At 42.7% G+C, this 19,767-nt stretch overlaps 1 protein-coding gene across 1 annotated transcript; it reads right to left on the bottom strand.

The window, feature by feature from the left end:
- Nucleotides 1–1,877: 1,877 nt before the first annotated feature.
- STT3A (STT3 oligosaccharyltransferase complex catalytic subunit A) lies at nt 1,878–16,379 on the bottom strand. The gene is made up of 18 exons (XM_035139787.2): nt 16,239–16,379; nt 12,132–12,254; nt 11,836–11,896; nt 11,010–11,131; nt 10,555–10,700; nt 10,070–10,160; nt 9,864–9,970; nt 9,108–9,272; nt 8,390–8,570; nt 7,728–7,883; nt 7,319–7,410; nt 7,027–7,182; nt 6,577–6,765; nt 5,255–5,371; nt 3,630–3,732; nt 3,331–3,519; nt 2,833–2,948; nt 1,878–2,148 (listed from the first exon to the last, which is right to left on the bottom strand). Exons 2-18 carry the CDS (start codon nt 12,217–12,219, stop codon nt 2,110–2,112), a joined length of 2,118 nt encoding a protein of 705 aa, XP_034995678.1. The 5' UTR covers nt 12,220–12,254; nt 16,239–16,379; the 3' UTR covers nt 1,878–2,109.
- Nucleotides 16,380–19,767: the final 3,388 nt, after the last annotated feature.

Below are 19,767 nucleotides of genomic sequence, written 5' to 3'. Positions count from 1 at the left end.
TCATTGCAAGTTATTTAAAGCCTGCCCAAGAGTTCAGGTCTTTGCAGTGGTATTTTAAATACGATCTATATTTGCCCCCTTCTCTGTTGCAGTTTTGATCCTCCCAATTTCTGATTTTCCCGGTTAATCTTGCCATCTCTGCATAGTTCAGTAATTTCATCTGCCACTCCGCCCTCGCAGGTATTTTATCATCTTTCCAGCTCTGGGCAAGCAGACTAACATAAATCCTGGCCGCGATTAGTAATCTATAGCCCTCCCTTCGCCACAGGTTGCTGGACTACCACGTCATTCCAAGCGGCCCAGTATTGTAACAAGCGCACATGCAGCTTGGAAGACGATCCTGCCCTTCCCTATGCTTGTTCCTTCTAGAGACAGTGTTCATTCTAGAGACGCGTTCACGCGTTGGCTTGCACCCATGTCCGGTGCGTCGCTACACATGTACAAGTGTTTGTAAGAGTGTGCACTTGCCAATTTGCACCACTAAGCTATTGTGTGCACTGACTGAAGATGTGCAGCTCAACTGTGTGTGCGAATGGTCCAGCTGTCGAATGTAAGTGTGTGACGACCCCCTGCACCTTGACCGTGGCACTGGCTGTGCTGCCTGGGGCTGATAGGAGGTGGATCCCACATCTGCCCAGCCATGTTTCCCATCCCTGCTTTAAAGTGCTGCAAGGCTTGTTTCTTTGGGTTTCTGTGAACAGTGCTGCTCCTTTTTATATCTTCTGGGAGATGCCTGGCTAAACTTTAGGTAAATCAGTAGCACCGTCATTTTTCAAAGTTCAGCCTCAGCCCTGCACCCAAACCCAATAATGAAGGAAGCTATCTTTACCAATTGGCCCATCTAGCTCAGTATTGTCTGCAGGTCTCTCCCAGGCAGAGGTCTTTCCCAACCACTTTTGGAGATGCTCGGATTTGAACCTGGGTCCTTTTGCATGCAAAGCAAATTGTCTACCACAGACCTACTGCCCTTCCCCAGGACCCCTAGGACTGAGGTCCCCACTCTAGTGTATGGGGAAGACTGATTAGGTGATCTATGACCCCAGTGTACTGCTGTCCAGATGTAGCAGTTAATGGGCAACTTTGAGAGCCCTGGTTTCTCTCAAGGTTCTCTTTCAACTGGACATAAACCAAACAGAACTTCAGAGGACTGCCCCCTGGAAAATAGGACAGACCACTCTAGCAGAAATCCTAGGGCTGTTTCACTGAAGAGAATGGGCCTTCCCTAAGTAAACATGCGTAAGATTACATTGCAAATTTAGGATCCTATTATACTTACTTAAAAGCAAGCCTTGCTGAACAGTGAGCTCAGTAAATAAAGGTAAATGATGACTGCCAAAGTGCTAGTTACTTAAGCTTAACTTGTATTTGAGAAGCTTTACAGCACTGGGAATCTGGCTCAAAATTCAGGAGTTTAAAATAAAGGCCATGAGAAAAAGAGGACAATACCCAGTCAGGCTTGTTCATTTACCCACTCCCTCAATACTGTTGCCACTTTTTTTTTTGCTCACCCCTGACCTTCAAAATACATGTGATATGTCTGGTGACTCAACTTTGGGGTTAATGCAAATTTTAAGATACCTATTGCATAAGAAAATGTACATTATTTATACACAAAGTACTTGGATTCCTTCAATGGCAACAGCTGGAGGGAGGCTTGCTTCTTGTATGGCAAGTGTGTGTGTGTAAAGTAAGAAGCTAGCCCATTTACATAGGTGGAAGACCTATTCTATGCTGCTTCATTCTCTTACAAGAGGGAACGAGGAAAAGTAATGCAAGTGTTGACAGATGCTCTTTCTCTGAGTTACTTATGTCTGATCATGTAGAATACAGTTGAAAGCCATCAAGTGAAGGGACAGAGATAAATGAATACAAATACACACTTTTTCCATACCCCTTTTAATGATCCCATCATAAAGCTACTGTTTCTGATTTGGTAGCCAGTTCATATTTATAAAAATCATTCCATCTAATACAGATTCATTACATGAGGACGGGATTTCTTGGGCAATTAAATCCCAATTCCTTACTGACAAACAGTATAAAAAAAAATCCAACTGCTTCACAGGCAATGGCTCGGTCAGTGCTCATTATGGTTTATCTGAAGGCAAATTACGTTCTCGACAATCCACGATTATCCAAGTCTTTTACCTGTTAAGGCAAAATTAATATTTAATTTTTTTTGCAGTTTAGCTCTATTAGGGAAAAGGTCTCTAACCAGTAAAAACAGAGGATTCTTCAATGAAATCTCTGATAATTAACCTAGCAATTCACAAAAGCTGAATAGCTTTTGCTATTCAGTGCTGCTGAGAAATCTAGTAATTTAACTTGCTCCAACCGTTCCCAAACACCATCCAGTCTGGGTAAAAAGTAGAACAACCATTCTGCTTCACTTGTACAGTGGTACCTCGGGTTACAGACGCTTCAGGTTACAGACTCAGCTAACCCAGAAACAGTACCTCGGGTTAAGAACTTTGCTTCAGGATGAGAACAGAAATCGCGTGGCGGCGGCATGGCAGCAGCAGGAGGCCCCATTAGCTAAAGTGGTACCTCAGGTTAAGAACAGTTTCAGGTTAAGAATGGACCTCCAGAACGAATTAAGTTCTTAACCCGAGGTACCACTGTACTGTGATGTAGTGGCTCATGATAGATCTAAATATTGTAGCAAGACAGTGTTAGTTACTTTCTATGGTTTAAGACCTTGACCAGCCCAGACACATACCATTCCAGAAGCAAATGGGGCCCATGCGACATTCCTCCCATGACTTTCAAATATAGGAAAGAAAACTCAGTGTCTGGAAGCAGACAGACACCACACACAGCACAACTACTTACTTTGTATATTCGGACTAGCCAGTGTTCTGTGGTATATGCCTCTTCCAATACATCAAGCTCAAAGTCTTTGTTGCCAATCTCAGCATTTCTCACTCTGTCATAACCTGGAGGACGCTCTGGAAAAGTGAGGTGGGAGAGCGAATTAACAAAAGTAGCTTCAGTCAGTTCCCTGGTGCCCTTCTCCCTATTAACTCTAGTTTTACCACTGCAAGAAAAAAAATCTGTTCGTGTTAGCAAAAATGTAGATGCTTCAACGTCAACTCCCCCCCCCCTTTCCATCAATTCACAGCCAATGACTTGTTAAATAATAGGAGAGTGAGAGGAAGCAAATTAAACAGGATGCAATGTGTGACTGAAAGAAAAAACCTCCCCTGCCACAATCTATTACGCTATAAACACTAATTACGTGTCAGAGAGAAGACCGGGGTCATCCAAAAAGACAACTCCTAGGCAAAATTTCTGGTTCTCATTTGCAGTGCCCAGATAAAAGTGACTTACTGGCTTCTGTATAGACTTGGCCAAAGCGATAGTAGCACATCTTGTACATGAGGCAGTTAAGCAGCACAGGAGAGCCCTCTCTGTCCACACGGAACTCTCCTGTTGGTGTGTAGTAATCATGCTCCTTTATGTGCTTTCCAGTGTCTGTGCTGCCTCCTATTCGCACCATCCACAGAAATTTATTGATATCTAAGGAAGAAGCAGCAACTTTGTCAATGTAACAGAGCAGAAAACCCCTTAATAAAGAGCAATTAAAGGCCCTTTCATGGGAAATTTGCACAATACATGTATGAGATTACCATCCGAGGAATATCCTGTGAGGCCTCCAAATATTACCAGCACATAACTGACATCCAGCTCCCTCATAATCTCGTAAGCTCGCTCTTCTGTGGATGCCATGGCCTGAAAATTAAACAAACAAGCAGCTTATAAATTCACATCTCAGTTACCATGCCTTTTATTATCTATGCATAAAGAAAGAGTCTCAACTCCTTCATTCTCTTACGCACAGCAACCCAGGCCTTGTGGGTAGGGGGGGGGGGTTGCAGTGATTTTTAGGAAGTCATTAGTTTGCACCAGACGTCCTCTTAGGAAGACCCAGGTCCTGAGTGCATGTTCTGGAACAGGCATTCCCAAACTTCGGCCCTCCAGATGTTTTGAACTACAATTCCCATCATCCCTGACCACTGGTCCCCTTAGCTAGGGATCATGAGAGTTGTAGGCAAAAACATCTGGAGGGCCGCAGTTTGGGGATGCCTGTTCTGGAAGTTGGGCAATAGGGGCAGTACAGGATTCCTTTTGGTATACCGACCTCCCCGCTGCACCAAGGATTCCCTGCCCGAGCTGCTTCAGCTTGTGGCGGATGTTCTCCTGGAGACACCTAGTTTGGTTGTCATAGGGGATTTTAACATCCACACCGACACGACCTTACAAGGGGCAGCTTGGGACTTTGCGGAAAGCATGGCCTCCATGGGGCTGTCCCGGAATAAGTCTGGCCCAACTCATAGCCGCAGACATGCCTTAGACCTGGTGTTTACCTCTATGGATGCTAGTGATCTGACACTAAGTAAATGCAAAACTAAACAAGTGCCATGGTCAGATCACTTCCTGGTGCAACTGGACTTGTCCGCAACCCTTCCCCTCTGCAGGGAGGTGGGACCGATTCGGATGGTCTGCCCCGCCACTTATTGAATCCAAATAGTTTCCAGAGAGCGGTAGGGGATGCTTTATCTCATGTTGATGGCCTTTCAGCTGATTTCCTGGTGGCCTGCTGGAATGTGGAGTTAACCAGGGCTATTGACTGTTTGGCTCCGAAGCGCCCTCTCCGATTGCATGGAGCCTGGACAGCCCCATGGTTTTCCACGGATCTGAGGGCAATGAAACAATCACTGAGACTGCTAGAGCGCTGGTGGTGGATAACTCATTCTGAAGTTGACCGGACACGCTCAATGTCTAGCCTACCAAGTGGCGATAGCGATGGCGAAGAAGACTTTCTTCACCGCCTCTACTGCATCTGCAGAAAACAGCAGCAGGAGACTCTTTCAGGTGGTTCACAATTTAGCAGAACCACCTACTCCATCGGGGCCCAGTACAGGCCACATGATCTCCTGCAATGATTTTGCAAATTTTTTTGCATATAAAGTCGCTCAGATTTAGGAAGAGATAGACTCCACCGTGGGAGCAGGGCCGGGGCGGAAGAGTGCTGGACTCCTATCTAGTCAAGTTGCATGGAATCAATTCCAATCTGTTACCTCTGAGGATGTGGGCAGGCTGCTTGGACGAGTGAAACCAACCACCTGTCTCCTTGATCCTTGCCCAACCACCTGTCTCCTTGATCCTTGCCCATCCTTGCAAAATGCCTTCATAGTTTCTCTGGAATGCAATGGGGAAAAAACCCTGGATTTCACAGAGCTACTGTACCTACCTGACCAACTCGAGAAATGTGGGTGTTATTCCAAGTGTTGTTATCCACAAGAATTGTTCGGTTTGCCATGGCTGTTATCTGATATCCATAATCCCACCAGGACATTACTTTCGCATCCTGAGCTCGAAACAGAAAAAAGCAATCAATGTGGTGAATTAAAAGGCAGTAAATGAGTTTGAGCTGATTTGTGATGCAGTGAAAGGACAAAATGACTACAAAAATTTCTCTTTGTGGGTCAGTATCCTAAGAATATCAGTTGAATGGAAATGACAGTATTCTCAAACATTCATATGTGACCATATGAAGCAGGTTTTTGCACAACAGAAGAATGATGAATTTGCCACTGTGAACAGATTTAATACGTTTGCTGACAAAGTATTTTTAACGTAGAAGTGTTTTAATTAGAAACCATTCTGCTTGGGCTTGGAGACTCTTCACATGCCATTTTACATTAGTAATTTTCAAAAAAAGCTTTTTAAAAGTAGCTACAAGAATTGTACAATGCCAATTCATTATATGTATTTTAAATTATTGGGAGATGAGGAAGAATTTAATTTTTTAATACTCTGTATCTGCATATGTGCCGCCGCCCCGCCCCCCCAAAAAAATTAATTATAAAATATTCTGGAGTTTCAACAGATTCTGAAAGTTCAACATTCAACAGATTCAGTAGCCAACAGCATTTTCCCTCCCCACCTTGAAGTTCATCCAAGACAATTAGAGACATCACACATTCAGACAGGTACCAGTGCCAAGAATGTAAGCCAAAGAGACAGACTGCGCAACAGTCCTTTCAGATAATGACATTACAAATACAAAATCAGGAAGTAACTGAACATTCATGACACCACAAATATTTCAGATTGAAGGAGAAAATATATGCAGATTCCCTAAAATGTAAACTAACCACCTGCTTCCAAATAAACTTGATGGATCATCAAAATTATCTTCAGAGGCCCTACTCAGGATCCCTACCCTTGTTCTCAACTCCCACTCACTTGCCAGGGTACCTCCTTGGTGATTTTTAGGAGAAGCAACGCTTTACTCCTCAGTAGGACCTGATCCATGATGCTCCTACTGAATCTGTAGATTATTTTATCTGTTCAAATACTGCTGTCTAATGGTTTTCTTTTTGTGTATTGTTAGCTGCCTCGGAAATCTTTGTGAATGAAATATTTAAAGTGTTTATAATAGCTGACACTTCAGCCAACATAAAGATTAGGAATCATACTTGCTCCTTTAGGGCAGGCCCTCCAACCTCTCCACGGCACCTTAAACAAACTCAATGTGTGTGCAGAGACCAGCCCTGTAGAGATTTATACCTCTGGTGTATTGTGACGAAGCCAATAATAAGCTTCCCTGAAGTCATCAAAGATTATTCTGCTGCCATCACCACCACGTGCTGACAGTACTATGGAGGGAGAAGAGTAGGCTTCACTGGTTACCCAAGTTGAATGGAAAGTGTAGGTGATCAAGAAGAAAGCCATGACCAGGATCATGCCACTGGCAACCTAGGAAAGCAAGAGTAGCCATCAAAATGTGAAACAGTCACTCAGTAGTTATACAGAAACTACCTTACTTACAACACAAAAACTGTTATCCATATATAGCAGGTGATCTGTAGACTATTCAAGTGCAATTCCCACAATATTTCTTTCCCATGCACATCTTAGTGGAGTACCCGGCATTCTCCTTTTGAGTCATATTTTTAGCATCTTCCAGAAAAGTATGATAAAAATCTAACAAGCACGTAACCTCACATAGCCACTTACTTCGTTTTTGATGGGGTAAGTAGCATCCTGTTGCTTTTTTGTTTTCTTGTCAGGTCGGCTGATATCTAAATTTTTCATGTAAGTTGACAACACTTGGGAGACTCCAATGCCAGACAGAATGCACATAACTGGGGCCAATACAAGCATGAGACGAACCTGTTAAGACAGCAGCATACTGAGTGCTTGGCTACTATGCAAATGAAATAAAAACTGTGGAAGCATAGGGACAGCAGAAATGGAGATTCCATGAAAAAAATTGCCATCCCATGGTAAGTCAACTCTCAATACTCACCATCACAGCCGAGAAGTACATGCTGGTCACACCATACATGATGATAAAAATGCGGGCATCAGACAGATTACTAAAGCAGTAATACAGGCCAACTGTAACAGAAAGAGAAATGAGTCAGCTGCCAGAAGAGTTACATCTATGCATGCAGAGAATACAAAATAGAGCATTCTTATTAAAAATGTTTAACACTAGCATTAGGGGAGGTTTTCCCAGCCTGGAGCCCTCAAAATGTTTGGGGCTACATCTCCTAGCAGTTGTATGGTCAAGAATAATGGAGGTTGCCTAAAATATCTGGAGGGCACCAGATGGTGGAAGGGTGTCAGAGACTAGCAGTCACCAACTCAAGAGTCAGCTATTCTACAGAAGGTGGTTGGTATGAAAGCATAGTAAAAAGCTATGCTAAACTCACCTGGGAACATGAAAACAAGGAGTTGCAGATCAAAATAGTAAGATGACCATGTGGTAGGCTGATGCTCAGAGACTGAAGCAATGATGGGAATATTGTTCTTCGCATAGGAAGGATCCAGCAGTGAATAGAAGCGGCCAGTCCATGGGGAGATCTTTCCTGTGTGAGATTAAGAGATCCAAATGTACATGTTCAAGTTCACAGAGTAATTAATATCTCTCAAAAAGTTTACACAATATCTCATTTCCAATATGCGTATTCTATACCTAAATTTCCCCAAAGTTCAAATTTAAAAGTTCAGTTTTCTAAAAGGTAAAACAAAACCTGATGGACCCCTAGTGATATTTGTTTTTCAGTGTTTTCAGGTAAACATCAAAACAGGTATCTTCACCTTTCCTTAAGCAAATTAAACATATAACAAGGATATTAATAATTCAGTTATTGGTACTCAGAATGTTATCTAAATAAAAACTGTTATTCCCAGCATGGCAAACCCAAATGCTTACACAGTTCAGCTGTGTGTATGCACACAGTATTAAAATATTTAATGGGGAAAAATGGTTCCAGACAAAAACATGGAAATTCTCTACTCATTAGGAAAAATATTGTTCCTACTATAACAGTATAGCAATAGCATGCATTTAGTAGCATCAACATCACAGCACCTGTAAGCATCAGAACAGCTCCTATTGACAGAAGGACAAACCCAACCAGGGAGATTACACTCCTGAAGAGAATCTCGAACTGCTGAGGGTTCAGTTTGCTCCGCAAATAATCTACAAAGGCATGAATCTGGCACAGGCCAAATACACCCAAGGCAGCCATATGTTCGGAAGACAGGACAGGCTGCAGGAAAGAACAAACATGCACAGTTAAGCTGCATTATGTGACAACTAAATAATTTGTCTCTGGTCAACAGTCTCACATACGTAAGCCACTCCTTTGCCACGAAGAATTATCGCTGTACACATGGACAATTAGTCCAACATAGAATACATTTACCTACTAGCCCTGTTTCTATTATTGTTACTTTATATAGGTCTGATGAGTGTCTCCCCCCTCCAATTTTCTATTTCAGTTCAATAACATTTATCTTAATGTGGCTGAGGCAGAGCTAAACAATCTGGGTAAAGCCCAGAAAGACCACGCTTTTCTGTGGAGAGTATAATAAAGAGAGAATGTGGTTGTTTTATGGCAAGAATGGCATTTTCTCAAGAAGCAACCAATGCAATAATGCTCCTCTATTAAATGAGAAATGCTAGTTGAGGGCTGATCCCGGTGGATGATCTTATGTTTTCCCTATCATAAAGAAAGGAAGGTTCTGCTAGCCATGGATTTGCACAAAATCACAACCAACTTTCTTCAGTATCCTAGATTTCTCACCTGGAAGCCAACGAAAGATATCTGCATTGATAAGATGGTTCCTAGGCAATATACTGTGCAGTAAGCCACATATATCCGATGGGAGAATCGTCCAGTTAGCATCAGCACCAGTACATGAAGGGGAATGAGGTTAATTAAAAACACATAACCACCCCATGAAGAAACCTGAAAAAAAGATTAAAGGCGGCACAGCATTTTACATCTATAAATTCTATTGTTTGTTTACTCCACAAAGCAAAATATTTTAAACTTCTAAGTAGAAGTCAATACTACAGAGGCACACTCTTACAAAAAAGCCTTGTTCAATTGCTAAATGAAAAAGTTACTCAATACCCCTGTTGAGCTAGTGGGAGAAAAAGTTGGGCCTGGGCCTAATCTCACAAATGGAGGGATGTGGTGAAGATGATTGCTTAAGGTTTCTTGAGTATTCATGGCTGAAGTAAAATTTACACACGAGAATCTCAAGGCTCACAGACACCTTGACTGTTATGGCAGCAACCCACCAATTCAACCACCACCACCCCTCCCACAAATACAGCAATAACAATATTTCTGTAGCAGTGCTGAGTACTCCTTATTACCAATACCTAGTCCCGTCACAAACTTGCAGTGATGCTGGCTCTAGGATTGCAAACATAGTCAGCTTGGTAGGCTGAATTCCACTCACTCTAGCCAGCTCTGATGATGGAAGATTAATCTGATGGGTGAAACAACTGCTGTTCAAGAAATTCAAAGCATTATTGAAAAATCACTTACCATGTAGAAATAGGCAAGTGCACACATGGCTGCCCAATAAATGGAGCCTGTTTTCACTGCTTTGATCCACATGTAGTAAGTCAGAAGCATACAGAATATAGCAATACCTGGAAATAAACAAGATATAGGAGTCACCCGCATGAAGAAACCCCCATCATGCACTCTCCACATGCCAGTAAGCAGTGTGCTTTAAACACTGATCTTACCTTCATTGTCATAGGATCCAGCGACAGAACGAGATATGTAACCAGGTACCACAGCTATCATTGCTGCAGCCAAGAGACCTGCCCCTGCATCCTAGACAGAATAAAAATAAATAAATTGAACTTTGATTGCCCAGACTGTCTTTCACAGTATGTAACACAAGACTTCCCAGTTCCTTCTTCCTCATCAATCCCAGTATTGACTTTAACAGGCTTCAAGTTAGCAAGTATGCATTACAATTCAGGTTTGCAAATGAGGTCTACTTGTAGAATGTGGATTTTCTTGTTTAAAAAATGAAGATTTTCGTATCCAAACTTACAATTGCATCATCTATATGAATTAAAGGGAACATGCACAATGTTAACTGCCTCATAAATTGTGTGTAAGCAACGATTAGAAACTAATAATACCAGCCTCAGATATTTTACAGTGATGAATGAAACTAGCACTAGGAAGCATTGCAACCATGACCCATCCTTGTTTTTACCTTGAGTTCTTTGGTGAGGTGATACGTTACTATGGTGGTGAAGGAGGAGAAAAGGGGGGCCAGGAAAACACACACATTTCGTATGTCAATTGTAATGTGGAAGAAGTGCAGAACATGGTAAATCGCTGCTGATGTGATCATTAAACCTGAGACAGAGGGAAGGAAATATGTTCTATTGGCAAGAAATCACAGATTTTCCAAATGCAAAAGAACAGACTGAGCAGATGCAGGACTTGGAAATATGAGCCAAATCTCATCCAGCAAGGGGTGATGCCTGACCTCCAAAGGCCAAGTAAAGCCTCTCCAATACTAACAGGATATTTATTTGCTGTAAATAAGTTTCACAAAACACTACAACCATTCTGGAAGATGCATGGCAAGTGTTCCCCATTCTCTCTAGCACTTTTCATCCACAGTTTAAAAAAAGGACAAAGTTCTGAACATCATGATTTTACCTGGATAGATAGTCCCACCAATGATTCGACCCAGCGGATACCATGCTCTGTCATCAAACCAGTTGTGGAATTTATAGAAACCCTCTTCTGCCAGGAAGCGAGTTGTGCGGTAGTTAAAATACCTGTGGTAACAACAGAAATCTGAGTGCCTCTCCAGCTGCGTATACAACATACTATTTGCTGCTCCTCACATTACAGTCTCAACCTTCATTTAAGGTTCTTATGGAAAAGCACTGCTACATTTAATACATAAATCAGTGTCAGCCTGATTGATGAGAAATGTTTCCAGTTTGGGTCTGGTAGGGATCTGATTTCCAAACATAAACACTCCAGTTTTCACAACAAGCAACTAAAAGCATCTAAATTACTTTTAAATATCATTTGGCATACTGCAACCCAAAGTGCTTCTCTAAATCATACTGGAAATCTGAAGCAAAGAAGTTCCATCTCCCATAAACATGTTCATGCAACCACTGATTTAAGTGTTTCATTGAAAAACAGAATTGCCATTGGTCTCACAACTTCAGAAGTTACATTCATTCTACTATACTTTCATCTTTACTTTTTTAAATCAATTCCCTATTCAATCCAGATGGGTCTTACTAAAATTGATACTACTACTTCTGTTGAATTCACCAAGGCTAACCCTATTAAAATTTTCTGCATAAAAACTCTTATAATTCAGATATTTTTGAAGCCCTGTCATTAGAGAAGGACAAGCTATCTAATATACTTCTGGATAACACCACAATCAACACCTGTACATAGCAGAACAATTGCTCTCTCAGAGCAAAGTAGACTACTAAGAGGCAACAGGAATACTTACGGATCAAATTCATGAATGACACTCTCAAATCTTAATACAGAGAAGAGTCTAGTAGAGAAAGCTGCAACACAAAAGGAAGGAATTTTAATAAAGTTGTACAGGTAAAATGTTCTTAATGTTGGTCATTTGCTATGTGGAAGCTTAATAGTTTGAAACTGTTATAGCCATCAAAGAAGCATCTAGCATTGTGTTAGGTATAAGCCTCAAGGTATAAGATACAAAATGAACCAGCAGATGCAGATGATGCTTATAGTCATATAGTTATCCCTGACTAATTTTTTAAAACTCAAACTTACATAACACAGCTGCCATTGACAGAATCAGGAGCTTGAGGAGAGTGTCTTGTTTCTCATAAGACAGGCGGAGGAAGCCTAATTTGGTCATTTTGGCAAAGGCAACAGCAAGCAATCCTTAAATACCTGGAAGGAAAACAGAAAGTAGAGCTCACCAAAATTGTTGGGTTTTTAAAAACTGAACTAGTGCAACCAAGTCTTCAGGCTCTCTAAATTATAACATTACAAGCAAACATATTTCCTGGCACAGGTCGTCTCCTGGGTCATTTATAAAGATATCCCTCCTATCAGAACTAATCTAAAATCTCAGTGACACAATTCCACACAAAAGCATTCCTTTTACAGAGGAACTGATCCAATACCATCTTCTGCCCATATAACGCCTCTAAGGTTGCATCCCATACACACTTATCTGAGAGTAAGTTCCATTAGACTCAATAGGGTTTCCTTCTGAGTATATACCATTCATAGAGCTGTGTTGGCCAACATCAATTGTTCCTACATATTAACATAGCAGCTTTCAGGTATAAAATAAGCCTATGCCAGCTAAATTGTTTATAACTTGTTTTTAAATGCTATATGTTATTTTGGATTTTTTTGTGGGCTGGGTATTGTTTAGAGGCTTTTGCTGGGGAACATATTTTTATTATAGATAGGTAGCCGTGTTGGTCTGATGTAGTCGAAACAAAATAAAAAAATTCCTTCCAGCAGCACCTTAGAGACCGACTAAGTTTGTCATTGGTATGAGCTTTTGTGTGCATGCACACTTCTTCTTTTATTATTTTGAATACATTAGTATTGTTAACTGTTTTAATTATTTTTATTGTGTATTTTGTGCTTTTTATATTGTATTGTGAACCACTCTGAGACCTACAGGTATAGAGCAGTATAAAATTTTAATAAATAAAAAAAATGTGTAATGACAGCCTGAATGGGGATTTTCTCTTATATGGTCACAAATTTTTCAAATACCGTATATTAAAAGAAAATGCATTTGTCATAGTACCAAAATTGGGTCCTATCTATGCATTTGTGAAGCCAATGATTTTTTAAAGAAAATAAAGCACAGTACTGTATACAAAATATATTCACTTATACATTTCAATGTTACTTTTATTTTCCCATCTTACGAACTCCAAATATCATATTAAAAACACACACACAAATATTGAGTGTGGATTTTCTATCAGAAATTCAGTAGTACAAAATTTTGGAAGGATAATAAAGACAAAACAAATAGAAGCCATTTTAAGTAACTTGATGCAACACAGTAAGCGCAGCAGACTCTGATTGGCTTGCCACTATCTACAACATTGATAGCACTATGTAAATATTGAGCAATAGTGATCAGTAGACAAATGGGTAAATCTACCAGCAAGACACATATGGATATGAAATAGAGAGAAATGAACTGTCCCAAAAAAGCATAGTTCGTTTTTGCTAAGAGATGGTAAGGCAGCCTCTCAACCTTTGATCCATATACAGTGGTACCTCTGGTTGAGGACACGATCTGTTACGGGGTGCCACTCACACTCCGAAAAGTCCGCAACCAGAGCAGTGCTTCTGTGCATGCGCAAAGTGCGACAGAGCAGACCGCTTCTGCACGTGCACGGCAAAACCCGGAAGCAAACACTTCCGGGTTTGCCGTGTTCGCAACCTGAAGTGGACGCAACATGAGGTATGACTGTATGTTGTTGGACTACAACTCCTATCATTCCTTGCCAGCATGACCAGTGGTTAAGGATGATGGGAGCTGTAGTTTAAGAACTGGGGCCCAAGGCTGTGCTAAGGGGTGGGGTGCAGGGATAGTCTAAAACAGGCATCCTCAATCTTCGGCCCTCCAGATGTTTTGGACTACAATTCCCATCTTCCCTGACCACTGGTCCTGTTAGCTAGGGATCATGGGAGTTGTAGGCCAAAACAGTAGGCCGCAGTTTGGGGATGCCTGGTCTAAAAGATGTGTCTGCATTTGCCTTCTGAAATCCCACATCTATCAATCCAAGACCCTCTGGTATTTTAATAGCAATGACAGGCATAACACAGAGAGAGACATGTTACACCAATTAGTGCAGTCATACACCGTCTATCAAACGTAATCCGTTCCAGAAGCCCATTCGGCTTCTGAAATGTTTGACAACTGAGGCACGGCTTCTGAGTGGCTGCAGGAGTGGGGCCACGTCGGACATTCGGCTTCCGAAAAACCAGAACACTTACTTCCGGGTTTTCGGCATTCGAGAGCCAAAACGTTCCAAAATGGAGGCGTTTGGGAACCATGGTCTGCCTGTATACCTACAACTAATATAGCTAGCTGCATTACACTGGATGTTCTCAACTTCCAAGACTACAGATTACTAACCAGTATGATCTTCCTCATCACAAGCAGAACCTTTAAGAAACAAATCTTTTGTACCATGAGGACATTTTTAAAAAAGCAATATGGCTTATACTCTGATGAGAGAATTCATCCTAGCAGATTCCAGAGAGTTGAAGATGAAATGTTATCTATTTCTGGGGATATTTATTACATGACTAAAGGTTCCAACCTCTAGGAACAGAAGGCACACAGTTACTGGCTTATGACTCTATGGACCTCAATTAACGTCCTGTCTCAAAGAGTGCAAAAATGAGTAATTATGACACAGTATTTTATATCTGCCAAGGGTCCCAGTAAGACTAAAAAAGAGATAGGAAGAAGAAATGCTTTCAGTATCTCTTTGATACCCTGGTGGTCTACTTAATTTTATAGATTCTCATATATATATATATATATATATATATATATATATATATATATGTTGTTAAATGATATGTACAGGGGACCCTGTCTTGCTGTGCGAGTACAAGGGCTTGTTTGCCTGTTTTGTGGGTGTGTGCATGTGCTGGGATTAACCAGTGTTTGATTAGCCATACTGCTGATCTACACATATGCATGTGCCACCAGTACATTTCTTAATGCAAGGAAGGAATTCTATAGTTCATGGGAAACTTGCCACAATATTATGAAATGGGGTGGGGTGAACAGGGATCATATCTTTATAGAAACAGAATAGGGGAGGTCTGCTTTGCAAACGTTTGTTTGTTTGTTTGTTTAAATAAAGCTAATTTACAATAACACCATCAGTCCATGAGCTCTTCAAGCCCTTTTAACCGGAGACAGCCTGAGCTCCTCTGCACACAAAGCCCCTGGTGGGGAAGGAGGTTGCCAACTAAGCAGGGAAGGCATATCTCGCCTCACAGCTTTGATGGTGCTTTTAAGATATGCAGGAGGGGGCACCTTCCTTAAGAAAGTTAAGCATGCATTGCCTAGATCAGGGTTTCCCAAACTTGGGTCTCCAGCTGTTTGGGGACTACAACTCCCATCATCCCTAGCTAAGCAGGACCCGTGTCAGGGATGATGGGAACTGCATTCCAAAAACAGCTGGAGACCCAAATTTGGTAAACCCCGGCCTAGATTCTAGGCAAAGCTAAGTCAAAAAAGGTGGTGACTGGCGTGTGCCACTCTAGATTTCAAGATGGGCTGCTGGAGAAGCGGGTAAACGTCTTACCACTTTAAAAGCTCCCCAGGTATTTCAAAGAAATCTCTACGATTCTATGAGGGGGGGGGGGGGGGTAACCAGCATGGCAAAGGGGACGTGCCACTGTTCTTCCCGTATGCGTTTTTGCTCCTTGCAAAACAGACCTTGTCCGGCTGCTGCTGCTGCTTTTAAAAAAAAGGAAAACCGCTTCCCTCAGATTTCATCCCCTTCTGAAGACTGCAAGCCCCTCGAGGGAAGGGGCTTGTGGCCCTGCCCTCCGCGTAATAGCCGGGGTGCTAAAGAGCGGCAACATGGGCCTTTGTGGCCGGCGTGGGAGAAATAAGCACCGTATTTCAGGGCTGAAGGTGAGGCACTTTTAAAAGAAGGCGTCGCCGCTCCTGGCAGGCAGAAGAAAGCGGAACCGCCTCAGCCGGCGGCCAGCTCGCTCCGAGGTCGCGGGTCCCCCCCCCCCGCTCGCCCCAGGCCAACTTCGCGCGGAAACCCACGGCCGCCCTCAGCCTCCCCTGCTCTCCCTCAGGCCCCGGCCAGGTCTCTTCCCGCGCCCCTGCAGCAGCACTCGCTCGCTTCTCCTCACCTGTGTAACTCGGGCGCCTCTCCTCAGCCCGCTTCCTCAGCCATCCGCTCCACGCTCATCCACTCCCTGCGGCAGAGACAGCCCGCCTCCCGCCAGCCCAACTGCCGGCCAGCGATTGGCGGAGATGGCTGCCGATCACGCCGAAGGGGGGCGGCCTCTCCGAAGAGCGCCGTTAGGACGAGGCTTGCGTCTTTCGCCAAAGGGGAGGTTTCAGAGGCACGCTCCGCCGCCTCCGTCTCTGATTGGCGGAGGGTGAGAGACGGCGGGGAAGGCTGTCTTTTGAGGGACCAGGGAAGTTTGGTTGAGGGCGCGAGCAGTGACGTGTCGCTCCCGGTTGGTAGAATTCGGAGACTTGCAGGAGGGGTGTGGCCAAGGTTCTCCACGTGACAGGATGCAGAGGGGCGTGGCCCGGGAAGGAGATCAGGGCTGTGTGGTCTGCGGGTGCAGTCAGAGGAATCTGGTGAGCTCCTTTTAGTACAATGGGATGTATACAATGGTAGAGCTGGAAGAGCGCCGCAACGTGGGTAGCATTGCGTAATTTTTCAAGAGCACGTTGGGAGATGAAAGATGAGCAGCTTCGGAATTGCAGAACTATATATCTGTATTATGCTTACTGTATGCTTGTGAAACACGGACCACTGATAAATGCCATATCCAACTCCTTGAAAGATTCCATCAACGGAGTCTCCAAAAAATGTTGCACATCACTTGGGAAAAGGCGAACTAATGCCAGTGTACTGGAAGAAGCAAAGATCACCAGTGTCAAAACAATGATTCTTCAACATCAACTTCGTTGGACTGGTCATGTTCGGATGCCTGATTATCGTCTTCCAAAGCAACTACTCTATTCCGAACTTAAAAATGGAAACTGTAATGCTGGTGGTCAACAAAAGAGGTTTAAAGACTCTCTCAAGGCAAAACTAATAAAATATACTGTAGTATGAACACCGACAAATGGGAAACACTGGCCTGAGTGCTCCAATTGGAGAATAGTCTTTACCAAAGGTGTCATGGGTTTTGAAGACACGCAGACTCAGGATGAAAGGGAGAAACATGCTAAGAGGAAGTCACGCTTGGCAAACCCTCACCGAGATCAACTCCTGCCCGGAAACCTATGTCCCCACTGTGGAAGGACGTGTGGATCCAGAATTGGCCTCCACAGTCACTCACTGTTAAGACTGTGTTCATGGAAGACAATCTTACTCGGCTACAAGTGATTGCCAAAGATGATTAATGGGCTTACTCCACACAACATATACTACTTGGCTTAGAGCAGGCACCCCCAAACTCAGCCCTCCAGCTGTTTTGGGACTACAATTCCCATCATCCCTGACCACTGGTCCTGTTAGCTAGGGATGGTGGGAGTTGTAGTCCCAAAACAGCTGGAGGGCCGAGTTTGGGGATGCCTGGCTTAGAGCCTCAAGGAACACGTCAAGGTTAATATTACCAAACAAGGCCTTTCAGAAATGAATGAAGACAGCAGTCCCTATCTCCTACCACTGAGCAACAATTGGTTTCAGGTGTCCTGCCCCTTACACCCCCACCTGCAAAACAAAACCTACCAATTCTCTTAACATTTTGAATACAAAAACAGGTAGAGGTTGCGCTTGTTTGCTTGCCTAAGTTTTATTTCGTTTTGAGGGATATAGGGCTACTAGGAGAAGCTGCTTACACACAGGTCAAATAAGGTGGTGCACATACATCCAGAAATGACATGGGGACAAGTCATTGGAAAGGTTCACCTCTTTTCATTTTAAAATGGCTTAAACAAATCATTATCTCTCAGTGCCACTTTTAATGGTATCTTATGTATTTCCAACATTGAAACAATAAGTTACTTTATGGCCAGTTTTAAAGGTAGGATAGTGAAGTATCACCTAGACTCAAAAAAGAGATTTAAAACATGTACGCAAACTTGGTTTATGCATGTAAAATTACAGCATATGCTGAAAAAATGGTCAAGATTCACATGGAGTCTTTTATTTCAAGCCTATTATATTTTAAAATCTGTTACAGTGGTACCTCGGTTTAAGTACACAATTGGTTCCAGAGGTCTGTACTTAACCTGAAGCGTACTTAACCTGAAACGAACTTTCCCATTTAAAGTAATGGAAAGTGGATTAATCCATTCCAGACGGGTCCGCAGAGTACTTAAACTGAAAGTACTCAAACCGAAGCGTACTTAAACTGAGGTATGACTGTATATAGATTAGTGTATCTCTTTCATTGGAGGTTTTTAACCAGAGCTTGGCTGGCTTTCTGTCATAAATGGTTGAGTTGAGATACCTGCATTGAAGGGGGTTGGATTAGATGACCCTCAGGGTCCCTTCTCACTATATGATTCATGCATCTAATGAAGTGGACTGCAGCCCACAGGAGCTTATGCAATAATAATTGATAAGCATTCACACACAGGACTCCTGATGGTTGTGTAGTGAATGTACAGAAACCTACTACCACTCACCCTGGATCTCAAACCGCTTTGCAACTAGAGCAAAGCTTTATTACAAGAACAAATTATAAAATGAAAAGCTCGATTTTAAAGCTTTGATTCTCAAAGTATAACACATTCCCAAGGAAATATGCAGGTGCTAAAAGGCAGTTTTCCCCTCTCCTAAGGAGCATGCTACACATTACATGAGCTGCAGCAGGTAAGGTAGAAGACTCGAGGGAGAGCCAGTTTCAAACTCCCCAGATATGATGCCTCTTGGCTAACTTTAGGCTGGTCACTCTCATGTAATGTCTAGTTGTTCCACCAAAACCAATTTATTTTTATTCAGGCAGTTTTCAGTGTGCATGTATGGACAGGCTGCTTGAACAAGTGAAACTGACCACCTGTCTTCTTGAGCCTTGCCCATCCTGGCTTATAAAAGCGAGCCAGGCAGAGCAGGGCGATGGGCTCCGCAGGGTGGTGAATGTTTCCCTCTGTGAGGGAGTCTTCCCAGACCCACTTAAAGAAGCAGTTATTAAACTACTTCTTAAAAACCATCTTTGGACCCAGCCATCATGTCCAACTATCGCCCAGTCTCAAGCCTTCCATTCTTGGGCAAGGTGATTTGAGCAAGTGGTCATTGAACAACTCCAGGCATGCCTGGAGGATACAGACCATTTCAATCCCTTCCAATCAGGATTCAGGCTGCCTCATGGGACTGAAACTGCCTTTGTAATGCTGGTTGATGATCTCTGGTGGGCTAGGGTCCAAATGAAAGCTGTTTCCTAGTCCTGAATCTCTCAGCAGCCTTTGATGGAACTCTTGAGATAAGAAGCACCTCCTCTTTAGGAACACTTTCAAGCTTAGGCTCCTCTTTGGTTTATCTTGATTATATAACCCAGCCTTAACCATGTTCGCTCTAGTGTGAGCCCCATGGATGTCAACAAAGCTTTTGGCCCAGCGAAAATACTTAGGCTGTGTAGTCTCAGACAACCAGGGCCATTAGATCTTTAAGTAAAAAAACAATGCAAGAAAACCTATTTTAAAAGAAGTATTAGTTCATTATCAGCCTTGGGAGTTCTAAGAAACCCAAATTAA

Source organism: Zootoca vivipara, chromosome 15 (assembly GCF_963506605.1).
Source record: "Zootoca vivipara chromosome 15, rZooViv1.1, whole genome shotgun sequence".
Taxonomy (NCBI): Eukaryota; Metazoa; Chordata; class Lepidosauria; order Squamata; family Lacertidae; genus Zootoca; species Zootoca vivipara.
This window is presented reverse-complemented; position numbering and strand designations above follow the sequence as displayed.